We start from the raw sequence: 19,382 nt of genomic DNA on the forward strand, positions 1-19,382 counted from the left end.
GAAAAAAACAAATAAAAGCTTACCCATGGGTGACACTTGGTTAGGATTTTCAGCAACAACACAGGAAAAGCTCAAGCATGCCGTAAGGTTTGATAAACATCATCCTGTACAGAGATGGTGCTGACCAACAAAGAAATACCTCCAACATAGCTCGGCACTTTTAAATTCGACTGAAGTTTGCAGCTGCCAACTTGGACAAGCCAAACTCCTGCTGGAGAAAGTTCTGAACAAAGATTTAACTATTTGACATTAATGGAAAGAAGAATGTTTAAGGCAAGGATTTTACATATATACTGTGCTATTAAGCATGGCAGTGTTAGCATCATAGTGAGGGATCGTTTCCCTGCTGGAAGGTAACGGTGCATTGCTAAAGGTGTGTGAAATAATTAAATCAGATGAAGTTAAAGTAGTTTTTTGGTGCACTGCACATGTTTACTTTTACTTTAATAATGTAGCTTTGAACAAAAGGTAACAATTAAATTAGACTTATAGCAACATTATTGAGTGGTTGTGAAATACAAAAAATTGCTTTTAACTCTTCCCATGTTTACTGTTCTTTGGTATTGGTGTATTATATACATTTGTTTCAAGTTTGTAATGTGTTTTCTAAATTACGGTAAGAGAACATTTATAATACCAATATAAAGGGCATATAAGCAAGAAAAAACAAACAACAACAACTAAGGTTTAATATTTACTTACTCAGTGTAACGCACCTGAAAATTTGTTGTCATGTCGTTAAATGTCGGAGCTTGGCAGTGGGTCCCTGAAGGCACCTTCACATCTCAGCCGTCTCTGTCGCTCCAACTACAGGGGCAAGGTGATGACGTCCTCGATGACGTAGGGGACAATTCCAGTCCCTAAATGGAAAGGGGAAGTAAAACCGTTTCCTCCCCCTCCCCTCCCTGTGTGCTTGAGGAACGTTGCCAACAGAAAGCAAAAACAAACACGATATCAAAAAGAATTCCCCGGACATTTCTTTAAACAGTCCCGGCCTTTCCAAGAACTTACCCATGCGATTCCTATAAGTGTTGTAATAAAATGGGAACCAGTAAAAACCCTAAGTTATAAAGGTAATTTCTGCAAGTTTACAACGTAAACAAAAGCACAGGATTTTATTTTGTTTACCTTCGTATTCAAACGTTCAAGAATACGATTTTACCCAATGCAATCATATTCAGCCGTAGTTGTGTTCCATAAAATATCCCCTAAATAGATTTGTTTCTGAAATAAAATTATTCTGTTTCATTACCACACATTTGAATATAAAATACTTAATTAATTATGAATAATGATTAAAAGAGAGTATATTCCACAAGGATTAATACCCACACCTTTGCTAATTTTGTCATGTTACAACCACAATCTCCATGTTTTTATTGGGATTTTGGTAGAAGAGGTTTTTTTTAATCGTGATATTAAAGTATAATGGAATGTGGTTTTCCTTATTTCCATTTTTAGTAGTGTGTTTTTGAATTCTGCCCTTTTAAGTTAATACCTTGCAGAGCAATCTTTTGCAGAAATTAAAGCTAAAAGTCTTCTGGGGGATATTTCTACCAGCTTTACTTATCTAGACACTAAACTTTTTTCCCCACTCCTGTTGGTAAAATAGCTTAAACTCATTCAGATATGAGGGTGAATGTCTGTGAAAATATTTTGTCAAGTCCTGCCACACATTTTCAACTACATCTAGGTCTGGACTTTGACTGGGCCATTTTAATCCATTAACATATTTTGATCTAAACCATTCCATTGTAGCTGTGGCTGTATATGGGGTTATTGTCATGCTGGGAGTAAACTTTATGCCAATCTCAATCATTTTAAGGACTCGTTTTGTGCCAGGCATGCCCTGTATTTAAAGCTTCCCGTCTTGCAACAACTCTAACTCTCACTGCTGAAGAAAAGCATCCTCACAACAACGATTCTCCCAGTGACATGTTTCACAACAGGTATGGTGTGTTCTGGGTGATGTGCAGTATTCATTTTCTACCACACATTTTGCACATAGGCTAAGTTGTTTAATTTAGTTTGACTGGAGTACCTGGTTGTTTTAAGTGTCCCCTCCATGACTTGTGTCAACCTCCATGCGGGACATGGAGGACTTCCAACAATTGAACAATCTTGCCAGCCTTCCACAAAGAGCAAATTTGTGGCGTGTGCGTATAATACTTGTGTCAACAGATCATCCCTCCTGAGCTGGCGATCTCTGCAGCTCCTCCACTGTTAGCATAGGCCTCTTGGCTGCCTCTCTAATTAACGCTCTCTTTGCATCTCAGTTTTGGTGGATAGCGATGTCTTGACAGGGTTATGGACTGCATAATGGATTGAACTGTGCTTTTTGAGATAGACCAAAGTAAGTAAACCTGGGCTACACACCACACCAAGTAGTTTGGCACCTTACCTCTTGGTTTGAAAGGAGAATACATCACTAAGACATTGTTGATGGACTGAACCGATTGTTTATAGAGCAACTGGGAATGATTATGGTTAATTTTACAGGAAATTTCTTACTTATTTCTCGTTTAAAGCTTGTTTAAAACTTCTCCACAACTTTCTGCCTGACCTTTCTGCCACTTTACTTGCTCTTCATGATGCTGTTTGTTCCTTAATGTTCTCTTTGACAAACCTCTGAGGTCTTCACAGAATAGCTTAGTTTATACTGTAATTAAATTGAACACAGAGTGACTCTATTTACTAATTTAGGAACTTCTGAAGATAATTGGCTGCACTAGGATTTATTTAGTGATATCAGAAACTGTGTGCTAATTATGTGCAGCAAAATGACATATTTCTGTGCTAGTTTTGGTCTATCACATAAAATCTGAATAAAACATATACAGAAAAAAATAATGAACCCCACAAATGTCCTGTGATGTGTCCTTTTTAGGTTTCTGCTTTTTGGCTGCTTCAACTCACAGTTGTGAGGTTCCGCTTGAGTGTAAACCACAACTTTGCAATATCCACCCATGCAATGTCATCTGGCTGCAGATATGAAAAATACGCTGCAGAGAAATGATAAACCACATCCTGCATATTTTAAATAGGTATGCGCATCTTATCTGCATGCAACTTTTGCCTTGGGTATTGGTGACTCTCATGCAACTTTATGTTTCTGGGTTAGCACTTCCTGTAAACAGAAGTGAGCAAATGGTGAAGGGAGAAAGGCCGCTCAGGATCACGTTTTTCCTCAGGAGGCAAGTTGATCTTCAGACGGTCTGGACGTTGCTTTATGTGTCTGTACCCAGCAAAACTCCAGGACAGGTATAACATTTAGCAAGAGTTTCATGCTTCAATAACTTAAAGACAAGCTTTAACGAATTACTTTCCTTTTTTCCCTAACAAAGTCTTCAGTATAACATATTTCTTCACATCAATCCTACAAACAGAGATTTTGCATTTTTACACAGTTGCATTCCATAAGGATTGAGAGACACGGTGACGTTTTTAAATTAAATTTTTAATTAAAATATGAATTTATCCACAGATTAAAAATGAAAGGCAGAAAAAGCAAAATGTAGCTACAGTCAGGCACCAATGATACATGTTATCTTATCATTTTAACAAATTGCGATAACGCAACAATAACATTATTTACTGATCATTAATATTTATTTATTCAACCGAAGACAGAGGCAGGCTAAAGCAGCCCACTGAAGACATTCATGGATTCTCCATTATAGATAACTTAGTACAGACCAAAGGTGATCCTACCCCCCCTCCCCACATGATACTCCTCCTACTACCTCACAGAAAGTGTATATTTAAAAAATAAACTGCAAATGTTCACAGGAGGGGGAAAAAAAACAGACTAATTCAGACATAAATCAGGAGTAAGAAGAGAGTGATGTTTAATGTCAGACAAGCTTGCAATTCAAGTGGAAGCTTGGAGTGATTAACCTGACGCACAAACACCTTTTACATGAGCATTAGCCCTGAAATGCAGTCGGTTAGGTTACCTAAACGAGATGAGTGACGTGCTGGAGCAGCAGCAGGGCTATGCTGCAGAGTAGCCAGGAAACACACACACACACACACACACACACACAGACTAGGACACGGCGTGAAAACAAGTGTAACAAGAGTTAAGACATCCCACCCACTGGTGGACATGGCTTGGCAAGACATTCCGGCACTTGTGATTGTAGGTTTCTTGAAATATAGGTGTTTTTTTGGGGTGAGAGCGACTAAGGCAGGACACTTCATTCTCACGACTATAAGTGTTGTTGCACCGAGTGCTGCTGTGAAGCTGCACCGCGTGCGAATACTGAAAGCTGAACCAGCTCAGGGAAGAAGTAAACATCTTTGTTGTGATCTAGCTGTCATGAGTGTAGCGAATATGGCAACTCCTCCACCAGCTTTTTAAGGTCTGGGTGATAAGGGAGAGGCGCTGAGAGACTCACGACTTCTGGATCCCAGTAAGGGAGGAGATCCCGGAAGTGAAAAGCTGTGAGTGACAAGAATGTAAAGAGAAACCCCCGACGACATACATATGTGGGAACGGCGACGTTAGACCCTGTTTAAGACTGCGGAGGACAGACACGACAGACCACAGTCCTACCACCCTTCACACTCTACAACTGAAGGAGAGGTTGGGTCTGACAGATCACCTGTGCTGTCAGCATAGAAACCCATTTTATTCATGCAGTACTGACTAAAGAAACAGAAGAAACAACAAAATAAAAACAGATCTAGATTTTTCTTCTTCTAAACAAACAAAAAAAAAAAAAATCAGTGGATTTGCAAGAACTTGATGAGAATGGCATCTGGCAGGTGACGTATACCTTTACATTTTACTGGGATGTAAACACATTTTTGTAAGCCTGACCGGTGTGGCCCCAAACCCACACTTCAGTTCCTTTACAACCAGAATCCCGTCCCCTCTCCCTCTGTCCTCAGTCTGCATCTTCCTAGTCTCTGTGGTGGGCATTCAGCGGATGTAAACATCCTTTCCCCAATCATCCTGGTTCTTGTTGCGGCTCATGTTGGACCCTGTGTCCACGGGGTCCTGGCAGTAGCGCTCCCTCAGCTTGGCCCGTCCGTGCGGCTGCGTCTGTCTCGGCATGGAGGGGTGGTTGAGGTTCTCCTGGTCCGGCTCAGCACCCTCGTCTTCCCAGGAGGCCTGTCGGCCGTGATGCTGCGCCAGGTGAAGACGGCTGCCTCCACCACCTCGGTATGGGTCGGGCTCTTCGTATGGGTCAGTCTCAATGTCCATGCAGGAGTCACCGGCCTCAGTGTAGGCTGAGTCTCGGCTGCCCTGCGTCTCAGAGTCAAAGGTGTCCTGCCGGGACAGGCCCCTCCCGCTACCCCCTCGTAGCTGGCCGCGAGACGAGCGCAGGTAAGCCTGCTGCTGCTGCTGCTGGTGCTGCTGCTGCTGCTGAGGCTTTCCACCCAGGTCTGTCTCATAGTCGTGCAGAGTGCTGCTCCCACCGCACTCGGTGAGACCCCCCTCGCGCTTCTGCTCGCCGTGAACCAGGTACGGACCCTGCAGCCAGTCGCACCCATGCCACGAAAAAACAAGGACATGCAGATGCACAAACGGCAAACCAAACTGTGAGAAGTGAGCCAGCAGGGTTAGCAACATCAGCATACAAATAAATAAATAAAAAAGACTGACGATTAGCTGTGAGATTAAAACGTTAGTTTTCGGTTCTCACACATTTTGCTTTGCCTTGCAAAAATATTTTTCACCTATTGATTTTTTTTGTCACATTTTGTCACGTTACAACAACAAATTTCAATGTATTTAAATGGAATTTAAAGTTACAGATCAACGCAACTTAGCCCATCATGGAAAAGTGGAGGTTTTCCTCTATGAATTAAAATATGAAAACTCTGCACACTGACCAGAAAAGATTTGCCGCCGCAGCGAGAAATTATTTGGTAACAAGAATACAGGGTTGCTGAAAACACAACCCTGTATATCACACTTCAGATTTTTATGTACATAAAAAAATTATTGCCCTGCATTATTTTACTTCCAGTTCCCAATTATCACTTAAAATTTAAAAGAAAAACTGTTGATGTTTGTGGCAAAGTGACAAATACTGAAGTTCAGGCTGTATGAATATTTTTGCAAGGTACTGTTTAAAGTATTAACATACAGGCATACACATGTGTAACATTAACCTAGTTAGTTGCATAGATTAAAGCCATGTGACTTACCTCATTCAAGAAGGAGATCAGAATATTGAACAATACAACAGGGCCATCTACTGGCTGATTGATATCATAGCACCACCACCTTCCAGATCACGTCAAGGCCAATTATTCATCACAGGATCATTATATTCAATCTGATTTATTTCTCTAAATCTACATAAAGCTTTTTTTTCTTTTTCTTTTTTGTAAATATTATTTCTTTTTGTTCTGTGGCGGACACCTGTGTGGTTTTACATCATCATGCAGCAGCCAGGCTTTCAGGCTGCAGGTCATTACGGTTAATGAGTAGCCAGCAGTGATTGAAAAGGAGCAAGAAAACTGATTAGTCCTTTGCTGTTACCCGTATGACATATCGATTGCACTGGACAGAGTGTTAGAGACGGCCTCCACCAAACCGAGTCCTTTCTATTTGAAGAGGCGGATGTGACTTGCTGTTTTCAGGGCCAGTGCCATGGCAACACGGAGGAGGACGGCAAAGTGGATTCTCCTCTCGGAGAGGAAAAAGAGCAGGAGGAACAAAGCCGCAGAGCTAACAGGGGCAGGGTTGGGGCAGCAGATATTATTTTGCTCGTGGAAGGGGCCTCGAGGGCAGAGGGATCTAGACCATTCACTTTCACAGCTTTAAACGGCGAACAGACAGATTACATCATTTTATTTGTGGTTGTGCTTAAACTAGCTGTTCATATGTGAGAAATTTGCTCCTTACTCCAACATTTGTATTTTGCACCTGTCCTATGTTTTTATATACAGAATAGACACGGTTTCACTGCACTTTTCCTTCTTGGTTACAGAGCTCAGGCTGAGTTTGGGTCAAGTTACCGGGGTGCCCCCCTCAGAACCCGCTTCCTTGCTGCTGGACTTCAGACAGCATGCTCCTCCACTTTCCCCTCACCGGCCACTGCGCCGTCCATGTCGGGCCACAGATCCATATTTCTGCGCAGAGAGGTGAGCACCTGTACCTGCAGGTTGGAGACGGGCTCGGGCGAGGCAGCCAGAGCGGCCGTGGCCATGGTGCGGTTCAGGAGAGGGTTGGGAGGGTTGCTGCTCGGCGGGTGTGTCGCCTTCCAGTAGGCCTCAAGGTAGTCTGCAAGGTGTTCACATGCGTCCTCCAGCTGGTTCTCATCCAGGATGATGTCAAACAGTTCCTAAGGAGCAGCAAAGCAATTGTTAGAAATAAAGAAGCAGCATGGACAGTTCCTGCCACAGGAAGTCTAAAATGGATGTTCTCTAATATGCAGAGGGTCAAATTTGTACAGACAGATTTCAACTCAAAATATCAGTAGCAATGGGCGAGCCCAAGGAGCTCAGAGAGGGTCTAAGGACACCCTCAGGTTCAGCCCAGATGTTTTATTTCCCCGCATCTCAGCCGACAGATGGGTTCAGATTGGTAATAAGTGGGCCTGGGCTTAAGGTTGATAGAACAAAACCTCTGCCTTGCTAAAGAAACTGAGGGTTATGGTGCTGGAGTGGCTAGGCATGTCTCCAGACCTAAACCCTATTGAGCATTTTTTGTTTTATTTATTTATATACCTCCGATTCACAACACGTCATCTGAAGGCACTTTGCAAAGTCAGTTCAATCAAATCATACAGATTTGTCCAAAGTTTTGTATCTGAGGAAACCCAGCAGACCGCATTACGTCGTCGCCTTTGCAGCAATCCCTCATACCGAGCATGCATGTAGGGACAGCGGGATGGACAAGCCAAAAACCTTCTGGAGAAAAGTTGTATGGCCGGAGAAGAAGAAGAACGAGCAAATAAAAAAAAGGGATGTTTGGAGGAAAAGCACTGAACCATCTGTCCAACATGGCAGTCCCGTAGCCCATCTCGGTGGATTAGAAAAGATGGAGGCCTAAAATTTCACAGTGCAATGACCCCTATATAAAGCAAGTTTAAACTTATTATTAACATTAAGGTCTGAGGAAGGAGAATAAATTTGTTGTTGTTATGATTATTCCTAAATTTCAGATCCATGCAGCCATTTTAAGTGAACTGTACTAGTTCTGCCGATAACTGTGGCCAAATTCCCAGCAAGTATTATTCTTGATTTTTTTTTTGATGGCAAAAAATCGTGTTTGTTTGGTTTAACTTACTAAGCAATATTTGAACCAAATATAATTGAACATATATATTTGAGTCTGTATGTATAATTTTAACCCTGAGTGGATTAGAGAAAATTGATGATAAATTGAAACCCAGAAACTTAATCCTTGTTTTTAAAAATCTATGAAAGGTTTATGTTACGTACTAGCTTTTTACAGGAAAAGAAATAATTTAAATTAATATTTAAAGCAAACATTTTTACGACTTTCATTCATTCTGCTTGGAATATTCTCCGAGCTGAATTGAAAACCTCTTAACTTGTTTCATTTTAAACATTAAGTATTTTCTTACATAAAAAGCAAAATCCACAAAACAGCACCAGATGTTACATGGAAAAAGTGCCTCTTTTAGCCAGTTTTTAACTGTATACTATATTGTTGACAGTTATTGTACTTCATCTACTTTTTAATATCCACAACTGCATTTTTTTTTCTGAATTGCTGTTTATAACAGATTGCACTTTACATGTAAAATAAAGTGCTTCTGATGTGTGTGCTGCTGACCTCCTGGCCAGGACATCTTTGTGAAAGAAAGCTTAGCCTAATGGTTTATATTAAAACCTAGTTATATAAAAGGTTAAATAAAAATAATCAAAATAAAAATGTCCATGATTAAACTGAGCCGCATGAATTACATCGGATTCCAAAAGGACAAATGAGGGCAAACCACTCAGAGGACTCACAGGCGGACACTGAGCCAGCTTGTCGGCCGCGACCATCTGCACGTTCAGATGTTTGGCCTGGGATTTCCCTCTGGATTTAATGAGCCTCTGGAGAACCTGCAGGGAGGCAAAAAACACGGCTGATCGACAAAACAATCGCCACTCACTCAACTAAGGTATACCGTTAAAATGCATCAATACTCTAATGGAGCAGCCAAGCTAACAGGAGAGTCATGCGAGTAGCGACTCAGAGCAAAGCGATGGAAGAGTGGATTTCAAAACTCTGAATAAAGACTGATTCACGCAGAAGGATAATTTGCTTGATTTTTGCCCCGATTTTCCCCTTGCGACAGGCCCTGACTATCGCTGACACCACACTTAGGATTATTAAGATGATCCTAAATGTGATGCGTTAAGCGTGATCCAGTCCTGTCCGATATCTCAATGATCCCGAGTGAAATCTGTTCATGTGTTGTTCTTGCCGTCTGACCGGACACCACACACCGTACGAGCAAACCTGTTATAGCTATGATTTTTCATTGTTACGTGTGGTGTCGCTCAGGTTTTGGAAATCAGCCGAGTCTTTTAAAATCTGGCCGTGTGAACCAGCCTTAAAGCGTCTGTAAACGTTCCCAACACCGTCACTACATTTGATTGAAAGCACAAATGTATGGACAGTGAACAAAGAGGCTGATAACTCTTTGTTCTTCACGTTGCCTAAGCTTTAACTTCCTGTGTAGAGGTTTAGATATTAATGGTTGAGCTATTATGAGGGGATAGAAAATTAGCACCATTATAAAAGCTTAACACTGGCCTCTTCGCCTTTTATCTAAAGGCCCGTTTACACTACACTTTTTTAACTGAGCCGAGCCGAGACCAGTCTGAGCTTGGATCAGTTAACCAAGCCAAGACGACCGTTTACACACCACACTGTCCCAGTTCCTTGGTTGCTCCTCGCCTCCTAGTGGCGATCTGTGGTACTACTACTCTCTGGGATTGAAGGCGGAAGCAGCAAAACAAAACATTCAGGATGTTATGGTTAAACAGAGTCGGCTTTCGGGACGTGGATAAGACAAACGAACATCTAATAAGGATTTACAGACGCAGGAAACAACGACAGACGCTGAGGTTTATCACACTGCTAAGCAGAATCATCTCTGGAAATCGTGAGGCACGGTAAGGAAGCTAGTATTTTTATGAATGTCTGAAATTTGTCTGAATGAAGTGTGAATCGGGACGTGTAGCCAGACACGCCGGAAAAACCGCGGACAGTCAGCTGACTCTAAGGGGATGACGCGGTCTGCTCATGCGCTCTTTATCAGATAAAAAAAAAAAAAAAGCAGGCCGAGACCTACTCAGGAACTGGTCTGCAGTTAGCGCGGTCCGGTTATGTTTAGCGCAGTCTAGTTCAGTCTGCTAACTGTTTACACACAAGAATTATCACGGTTACCGAGCTCGGACTGGTCTCGGCTCGGTTAAAAAAGTGTCGTGTAAACGGGCCTAAAGTGTCATGTCTTCAGCTTTCTCTTCCAAATCGCCAAGCAGCTTTAAGATCATCAGACCAGGACATGTCTTGGTCCCTGAGTGCATTGACAAACTGTGACCTGACTTCTAGTTGCTGTTGGAGTGACGACTTCTTCCTCTCTGAGTGGCTTTCACCCGTGTCAGTGGAGGGCTGATTTTACCCTTTAAACTTTAGCTTTGAACTATAAAAATGTTTGCGCTAAGGCTAAAATCTTGAATTCCTAAAACATTTTTGAGTGATTTGCTGTCTACCGCCCAAGATACTGACTGCTTATAGGAACTCCGCATGATCCCACATTTTTTCAATCTTGTTGTTCTCATGTTTTAAATGATATCCTGCTTCAGCACGCCTGATTTCAGATGATCAAGAGGTTTTTGTTGAAATGCAATCATGTGAATCCGGTGTGCAGAAGCAGGGAAACATCTAAAGCACGCAGGGCAGTGTGCTTTGAAGTTGGAAAAAACACTGATCTAAACTACCCCTAATGACTTGGGATGCGATAAATAAAATGTGATCTTACCTTGGGTGAGGCTATTTTGATGTAAACAATAATAGGAGCCAGGGAGGTCTTGGACAGCTGAGAGGGATGGTTGATGGTGTCTGCGTCCAAAGCAACAAGCTGGAGGGTGCGGGCCAGCTCAAAGATACGCTCAATCTCACTCTGCACCTCAGCTGAAAGCCCAGGAAGCGAAAACAGCTCATAAACATAACAAAACAGACATATTTTCTTTCTTTCTTTTAAAAAAAACACATCTCTCCTTAAGGAGACCGACTTTCTTTAACTTGTGCACAAGTACATAACTGAGATGTTAGTAACTACTCATGCATGTTGAATCATTTGTGGGGGGGAAAAAACAAACTTCCAGGCACGTAAACCGGTTTTGGACCACAGTTCAAGTTCCATTTATGCAACGCTAAATGGAACGCTGCAGCATCCTCATTCAGTTGCCGCCTTCGGATATTTAGAGTTTAAATGAAGTTTTTTTTTTCTCTCTCTGTGATCACTGCTAATTCAAGGCTGTGATGTTGAGAGGCGCTTAGAAATGAGATGCCTGTGGTACTGTGAGTAGCTTGCAATAAGGCCACACTTTATCACTATGTGACTAAAACAGAAACATGACAAGAAAAATAGAAGCATGAAACATCGTTTTTTTGTTGTTTTTTTGTCACAGAGTACAGGCACGGCAGGAACTACTCTACCATGCGGACCATTCATGTCTGTGGACGGCTTGTGTGTTATGTTTTTGCAGTTCCTCGGTAACAGCCCGTCATAATCTAGCCTTTCGACCACCGTTCTAATTGAAGGAGAGAGACCGACGGACACCTGAAAACACGAATAAACTCCCTGCCTGCTTGGTCAAAAAGCTCAAGGAGCTGCGAACCCAGTGGCACAGGCAGATAACGGAGGCAGCGAGATGCCGCAGGCACACATTCCAGCCGCTCCCGTCGGGTTCTGAGCGATAGAGAATTAAAGCTGGAGGCCAAACAGGGTCTCTGCATGTTGATAAGAAGTCTGAAGTTCGGCTCATATAAAGGAAGAGCGGGCAAAGCTTTCATTAACTTCAACAAAGGACTGGGATTTCATACATTTGACTGCTGAGATAAACTTACTTCCCCGCCATGAGTTAATAAAGGAAGAGCCAGTGGTGTGATGGCAGACATATAAAATAGTGGTAGAAACACAGGCTACAGCTTAAGGTCTGGGGAAGTATTTTAAGGCTTCCTTTTCCTCGTTGCTAAAGAAATTTCTAGCCGCTCTGCTGGGGTTTTGTGATTCTTTCCTTTTTGTTCCCGACTAAGGGCTGTCACAAAGAAGTATGAGGAACAGATAAACTGACAGGCAAGCAGACAGGCAGACAGGCAGAGATGAATATAAGCATATTGTGAATATAGTTAGGAGGGGAAGAAAAAAGAAAAAAAGAAAACGGCAGAGGAAGAGGAGCTTCATTGTTTTGCTGTGAGGGGAGCATACGTACCCAGTACGTCTGAATCAAAAGACAGAAGAGGAGGAGGAGGATGCGTGGTGGTGGGAGAGGAGGATGGGCGAAGGGCAGAAAAGACAGGATGAAAAGAGAGAGGATGCTGGATCAGACTCAACCAGAGCTGGAATAAAAGCTTATAGGTCTTTTTGATGACAAACAGTGATGCCTGAAGTCCACGCTGTACCCGTCTTTACCGTCTAACTGCATCTACACCCAGGGAGTCCTTATAATGCGTCACATCAGACGGGAACGAAAACTTCCCCAAGAAAATGATCCCTTTTCAGCTCACCTTAATAAAAGTAGGTGCCATTGATGAGCATCTTTACAGAAGCATCAAAGACCAATCATCTCATCGTTGTACCCCACTGATCCCAGGCTATGTGCATTATTAAAGCATCTTTTGGCCAACGTTGATCAGGTTTATCTACGTGTGTAATGTGATAATTGTATTGATTGTGTTCTTTTTGTATAAAATTTCAGATGTTTCACTTGCTACTACCTCCCAGTATGCAGCAGCGACGTCCGTACTGACGCAGGAGTCATGCAGCAGACGCGACCCTGCATTTCTAAAAGCGGGATCCCAGTAGTGAATATTTTCAGGCCAAAACTGTAAATTCTGTTTTGTTCCTTCCTCAGTTCCCCACCTTGGTCTTTACCCTCAGCTGTTTGGTATTCGGTTGATCATCACCTGATTCCCATTACAGTAGATTGTTTCCCAGTCCTGGTTTTTGTTTCTTCCACTCCGGATTCTTTGTTTATTTCGGTGGTTTTCCTAGCGCTGGCATGGCCCTGCACTGGTAAGTCTCAGTTTATCGTTAAATCTAACCATCCTTGACGCACTTTGGGTTTGCAGAAATCTCACATCATAACAGAGACAACGATGAGACACCCATGTTTGTGCAGAAGACAAGTCTGCAACAGCTGCATGATGCTATCAGGTCAGTTTAGATAAAAGTCTCTAAAGGATGTTTCTAACACCTGGTTGAATTATATGGCATGAAGAATTTGGGTAGTTCTGAAAGTAAAATAAGGAAGGAGCAAGATGTACGTAATAATGTGGCCAATGAGTGTATACGTTTCACTCATCTATCTTATAGTTAGAAGGTACTATACTATATCATAATTTCGACTTAGCATCTCTTATGAGATTGTACTGCTGATTATCTGATAGCTAAATCAACATTTTAACCTTAAATCTCATAATTATGAGATGGAGTTAAGCCCAACATCATTCCTACCCCTGGCAGATTTAGGTTTAAAGATTTATTTCACCATCATGTTTCTTCTGACTGGAGGTGATGTTAACATTTTGGAGTGGCTGACCTACAGTCCTGACTTGAACCCGATAGAAAATCTGTGCAGGAAGCTAAAGATTAAGGCAGTGATACCAGTGGAAATACGCAAAAAGCTGCGCAGCAAGTATAAGAAGGGCTTGATCACAATCATTCTGACGAAGATTTTTCCATTGATTATGGAAAAGTGTGTACATTTTCAAAGTGGCACTTTTTGATAAAGTGTAAATAAAAACTGTAATTTTGCATTTAAGTCTTCCAGTGGCAGAAATCGGCTTCTAAGAATTGGCGTTTTGGGGATCAGATCTTTTAAGATGATGGAGGAAGGCCTCGATCTGGGCTCTTATTGTACAGACATTGGTTTTACAGTGTAGGGGACTAATCTAGACAAATATTAAATGAGGGATATATGATGATATCTTGCTGCATGTTAGATATTGATCCCTTATACGCTTTTAACAGAACCTGACTTCAGAACTCCTGAACTATCCCTTTAATGACCACAGCATTGACTCAAGGGAAAACTGGATGATTTCGATTAATTTGTGAACAGAGACAAGACATTAAATCTGTTGATATTTTAAAGCTGTCTGCCTCTGTGAGTCTGATGCCCCTAAGTTGTCTGAAAAGTAGGAAATAAGGCCATTAGTCCTGACCTGGAGAGAATTTGCTTCCTTTTTTTGTTTTTAAAGAAATATGTTTATTTTTCTGCTTGTCTGAAATAATTACCAGGCGTCTTTGAGTTGGCGTGAATTAAAACATAGATGTGAAACACAGATAGCGAAAGATGCTCAGCAACGAAACACGATGGATAGAAATGTTTTCTATTCTGATCTTTTCTCTACTCTGCGTCATTTAACCTCGGGGGGGAAAGATCCTGCATTCTGTGGCGTTCTCTAAGCGCGTTTTCCAACCTAAAGTAATAACTAAAGCGGGCCTTCTCACCCAGGCTGGAGCGGGTACTGGAGCGCTCGATGATGGTGTGTTTGCTGGGGTTGTTGAGGACCGAGCGTTTGGCCAGAGAGATGTCTGCTGTCACACGTGTGATGGATATCCTGGGGGAAAAAAACACACACACTTCCTTAATTAATCAGAGGGAGAATTTCTAGACTTGTAGGTCTTGATGGCTTTTTGCAAATCTTACCTGCCCTCAAATTTGTGTTTCAGAAAGTCAAAGAGGGCTTTCTGCATCATATCTGTGACCTAGGAAGCAACATCAGACATGAGGAACGTAGAAAGGGACCGAGGTTAGGCTGAAAATAGCAACTGTCGCTTCCTTTCCCTCCTTACCTCATAACCTTTTAGTGAGGGTCCAACGAGGATGATGGGTCTCATGGAGGGAACCACGTCGTATGGAGGAACGTGCTCCATCTGGGCCGGGGGAAGGAGAGGATCAGAATTGGACAATCCAAGCTCATGCAGAGTTACGCTCACACATAAATCCTTCTCCTCCTTGTGTGAGAGGTCAGAGTGATGGATGGCGAGTCTCAGACGGCAGAGTCCATTTGTTTTATTAACTGTCTGAGCGTTCAGGAGGGAGGGATTGATTTTTGAACTCGAGAGCGCTGCCCTCTATTTCCTGGGCTCCATAATGAACGTGGCCATAATTAAAGCAGCCGCCAGCGCGAGTGTCAGGAGAGCTCTCGTGACTGGGCTGCCGCTCCGAACACAGGCGTCGTGCTCGACACTTCCCTCTTTCTTCTACAGATGGGAACAGTTGCTGCAGTCATATTATATTACTAATTGTACAGGCAAGTAAAAAAAAAAATAAAAAATGAGGACACCCATTAAATATTTAGCTCTCTATTAAGAAGTGTTCACATATGGATGTCAAACCTTATATTTTATTTATGTCTGGAGAAGAAACTGATTTTATTGCTCTTAAACAACAAAAATGAACTTTGTTTTACTAAAATATAAAATATAAGTGGCAAAAATTATTTTTCCCAGCTGATAAAAAACACTCTTGCGCCCCACAACAGCGACGGTTGGCTCCTATAGCTGATATAACCTCAACGAGGAAAGTTTATCCCACTCCAAACTTTCAGCTGGAAGGTCTACGCCAAAGAGATCTAATGTCCTGGCGTCCAAATTATTTAATCTTAAGATCATCTGTCCAAAGAGCTTTATTTCAGAAGTCCTGATCTTTTCCTACATTATCTCAGCCGTTGATGTTTTTCTTAGGAAGCACAGGTCTCCTCGCACACCAGTGACGTAAGTTAAGCTTGCACAGCGTCTTTCTGATTGAGAAGACATGCATTTTCATGCTGACAACAGCAGAGATCTCAGGCAGCTCTTTACCACCATGGAGTCCACGATCACTTCAACAGTCGAGGGTGTACAAAATCAAATGTCTGAGGTTTAAATGGGGAAAAAACTCCTTCAAAGTGCTGATTAACAATGTTCTCCTCGCGTGTGCCCGATGTGATTCGGCTGTGTGGTATTTTAGCTATTTTAAGTGGGAATGAATGTCAAGCTGTCTTTATTTATTGTCAGTAATAATAATGAAATAATAATAATAAAAGAGGACAAGTAGAGGACACCAGAGGAAATCCCAGCAGATGAACAATATCTGCGAGATCTAAGACAACCTGAGAGATGCATCATCCTTCAGCTGATCATTGGCTGTTTTCATAGGTTTCAGCCAACAGCTCTCTGGATATCACCTTGTTGGTGCTAAAATACTATTATATTAATACAAATCCTGTTAACTCTGGCATATTAAGTTGACTCAGCTACATTAATATGAGCAAAACCTGTAATTATGGCAGACTGCTGGTAGAAAAGTCCTTAAGAATCTGATTTAAAATGAGTTCTTTGCTATTTTCCGTGTGCAGACACAACATTGGGTCATCTCTTTAATTTAGGGGCCTTTCAATGCCTGAATGCTTCATAAGTCCGGTTTAAGGTCTCCAAATACTTCTCCATGTCTGTGAACGTATATCAGTTGGACCTTACTCAGAGGCACTGTATGAATGTGCTTGAAAAGATGGACAAAATTTCTCAGAGAAATAAAAACGACTATTTAAAGGTCAGGCTGATACAAAACAAATACCAACAAACAGATAAGTCAACCTTTGACTTAATCATCAAAACCTTTGACTAAGTACCTTTGACTTAATCATCAAAATTGGTTTTCAATATGCAGATATTTTACCACTGTAGCCAGGTGTCAACCAGTTAGACCAATTTTTTGTCCTTAAAAATAGTAAATGCAAAACCCAGTGTTTTAGTCAAAACAAGTAAAAAGTACAAACTAAAGTTCTTCAAACATTTTCTTAAATAAAACTGAAATGACTGAAACTGTATTATTTAATGTGTCGACTCGCAAAGAAAACTCACACTGCAAGTTGGTGATTTAGGGCTTATTTTAAAATTATAATTTCTGACAGGATGATCATTCTTTTACAAGTTCTGGATCTAGTCTACATGTTGCGTCATAATTTTGGCTTTCTTGTTGTTTTCTTCTTGATTTTTCTGCTTTTTGTTCTTTTTATGCAGTTTTTTTCCCCCCATCACTGCCCTGTCGCCCTCTTCAGCACCCACGGCCTATCGAGTCTCAAATTTTCAATTGCCTTGCATCACCTTCTTGTGCTGTTTTTTTTAAAACATTATATTGCCTGCAGGCCTGTATTTGTATCTATACATGCACTTCTCTAAATCTTTACAAGCCATTTTAATTAGGATAAAAACAATCATTTGTCTTTTAGTCTCCCGTAATGAAGAAACTGGATGAAATTTATTTCCTTTTTTTAGATTTTTGTTCCTAGCGTGCCCACTCCTCTGTGTTCTAGTATAACACTTCAGGCACCAGAAAGCACTAGAGCGACCTGTTCAAACATTGCATTACATAAACCTTAACAGTGGAAGCTCGTTTCACCTCGTTTCTTCTCGTTTCTATTTGCCAGAGCCAAAAATGCATGGTGTAAAAATATCCAAATGGTTCTTGTCAATAAAGAGGGCAAAGCTGGAGAGCTGAGAGCATCAGATCTCCTGGTTCATTATGAATAAAGCAGGAATAGTGCACAAATTGGAGCAGTAAGTAACTTGATTGATAGCGTACCTCAGACTGACCACTATATATTTTCAGTAGCTATAGATACCATCACTGCTGGTGGAATTACAAAATAATTTAATGGGAATTGGAAAAAATGTCTTAAACCAGGGCCACTTCAATCTCACACTTTAGTATAAAAGCTTCTTGTTACTTAACGAGTACAGGGGAAATAGTTAAATATCCAACCTCCTGATCGTGCTGCAGCAAGCACTTTAACCCACTCCAAATTCTCCTTACTTCTAACATATTCTCAAACCTGCAGACATTGTTGTTGTGTAAATCGGCTGCTGTTTTTCCTGTGTTTAACATTGTATATGTATTTTGTTTTTACCCGAATAGGCCATATTATCAATAATTGTGCAATACTTTTATTTGGATCTTTCTGATAAGTTTGTTCTCTGTTGCTCTGGAACTAACTTAAGTTTAGATTAGCTTGTATTTTCATTACTGATTGTGTGTGTAACTCCTTTTTTGCCACTATTGCCACCAAATTTCCCCATTGTGGGACAAAATTATCGTTCTATACTAGAAAGCTAAGGCAAGGCAAGTTTATTTATATAGCACTTTTCAGTATCAAAGTGCTGCACATGAAAAGAAAAGAAAAACATTAGAGACAATCATAGGGAAAACAAAGGAATAAGATAAGTAAATCCTTGATTTATGTTTATACATCAAACATACAGAAAGACTTAATTGTTTCTTTTAATAAGAAATAAGCTACCATAAGTATATTATTGGGGATTTCTGATCTAAACTAATTTTGTCCAACCTTTCCAAAATTAGAAATAGAATAACTTATTTTGTTTCATTGTTTCACTGGAACGAGCTTCAACGCTAAAAATTCAAAGCCTAATTGTTTATATTCAGAAAGCTAAAGCTTGAGGTCTCTGATCTGACCTTTCTGACACTACAGCTAAAACAGAAAGCAGCAGAGTAAAGGAAGAAAGCACAGTAGAGGCGGAAGCTACCGTCATGTAATATTTAGCTGCATCTCATCTCCACATCTGAATCAAATGGATGAATTCCCTCATTTGCATGTCTTTTAGCTCAGTAAGTCCTGATAATAAACTAATCATTTGATTCAGGTGTGTTGGAGCAGGGATGCATCCAAAAAATGTAGCCTATAGTCGCTCTCAAGGACTGAACTTGGGCAACTGTGCTGTAGAGTTTGCTAAACATGACCGGGACTTTAAATGGAGCCAAGTGCTTAGGTCAGATGAGGTGGAGATGAAGTTTCTTCCAGCAAACACTCCATTTGGGCTGAGGTGTGAAAAACAAAAGAATGGAAAATCCCCTCATGACCACTGATGCGTTTAGTGGAGGATCTGTGACGCTGTGGGCCTGTTTAACTACCTTGTTGGAGTGAATGCTATCATAAATTATCTGAAATACTGGGATACATTAAATGAAAATCTGAAAATCCGGTGGGTCTTCACCGTGGGGGCTTTTTTTAACCTTTTTTCTTGGCTATATTGAAGCACAGAGATTGTGCAAAATTGAATAGTCAAAAAGGTTGGTGTAATATTTAAAAAGAAGAATAAACAGCAGGGGTGCCACTAATTGTAGTACACATGACTTAATGCATAAAATCTATATTAGTGTGG

At 41.2% G+C, this 19,382-nt stretch overlaps 2 protein-coding genes across 4 annotated transcripts in view; both read right to left on the reverse strand.

Annotated features, from left to right (window-relative positions):
- Window positions 1–3,436: 3,436 nt before the first annotated feature.
- Window positions 3,437–6,455, reverse strand: LOC105932718 (voltage-dependent L-type calcium channel subunit beta-1-like). The gene has a single exon (XM_021321264.2). The coding sequence runs from the start codon at window positions 5,585–5,587 to the stop codon at window positions 4,928–4,930; it is 660 nt and encodes a 219-aa protein (XP_021176939.2). The 5' UTR covers window positions 5,588–6,455; the 3' UTR covers window positions 3,437–4,927.
- Window positions 6,456–6,790: 335 nt separating this feature from the next.
- cacnb1 (calcium channel, voltage-dependent, beta 1 subunit) overlaps window positions 6,791–19,382 on the reverse strand; it is a 54,912-nt gene continuing 42,320 nt past the window's right edge. For 2 of the 3 annotated variants that reach the window (XM_036147788.1, XM_036147787.1), the window contains exons 8-13: window positions 15,012–15,092; window positions 14,866–14,924; window positions 14,667–14,776; window positions 10,968–11,119; window positions 8,944–9,039; window positions 6,791–7,304 (exon numbers count right to left, since the gene is read on the reverse strand). In XM_036147788.1, coding sequence (XP_036003681.1) covers window positions 7,020–7,304; window positions 8,944–9,039; window positions 10,968–11,119; window positions 14,667–14,776; window positions 14,866–14,924; window positions 15,012–15,092 — 783 coding nt within the window. In that variant the 3' untranslated portion in view covers window positions 6,791–7,019. Of the gene's footprint in view, window positions 7,305–8,943; window positions 9,040–10,967; window positions 11,120–12,423; window positions 12,433–14,666; window positions 14,777–14,865; window positions 14,925–15,011; window positions 15,093–19,382 lie in introns of all 3 variants that reach the window. The other variant, XM_036147786.1, reaches the window with a different exon arrangement.

Source organism: Fundulus heteroclitus, chromosome 16 (assembly GCF_011125445.2).
Source record: "Fundulus heteroclitus isolate FHET01 chromosome 16, MU-UCD_Fhet_4.1, whole genome shotgun sequence".
In the NCBI taxonomy this organism is placed as follows: domain Eukaryota; kingdom Metazoa; phylum Chordata; class Actinopteri; order Cyprinodontiformes; family Fundulidae; genus Fundulus; species Fundulus heteroclitus.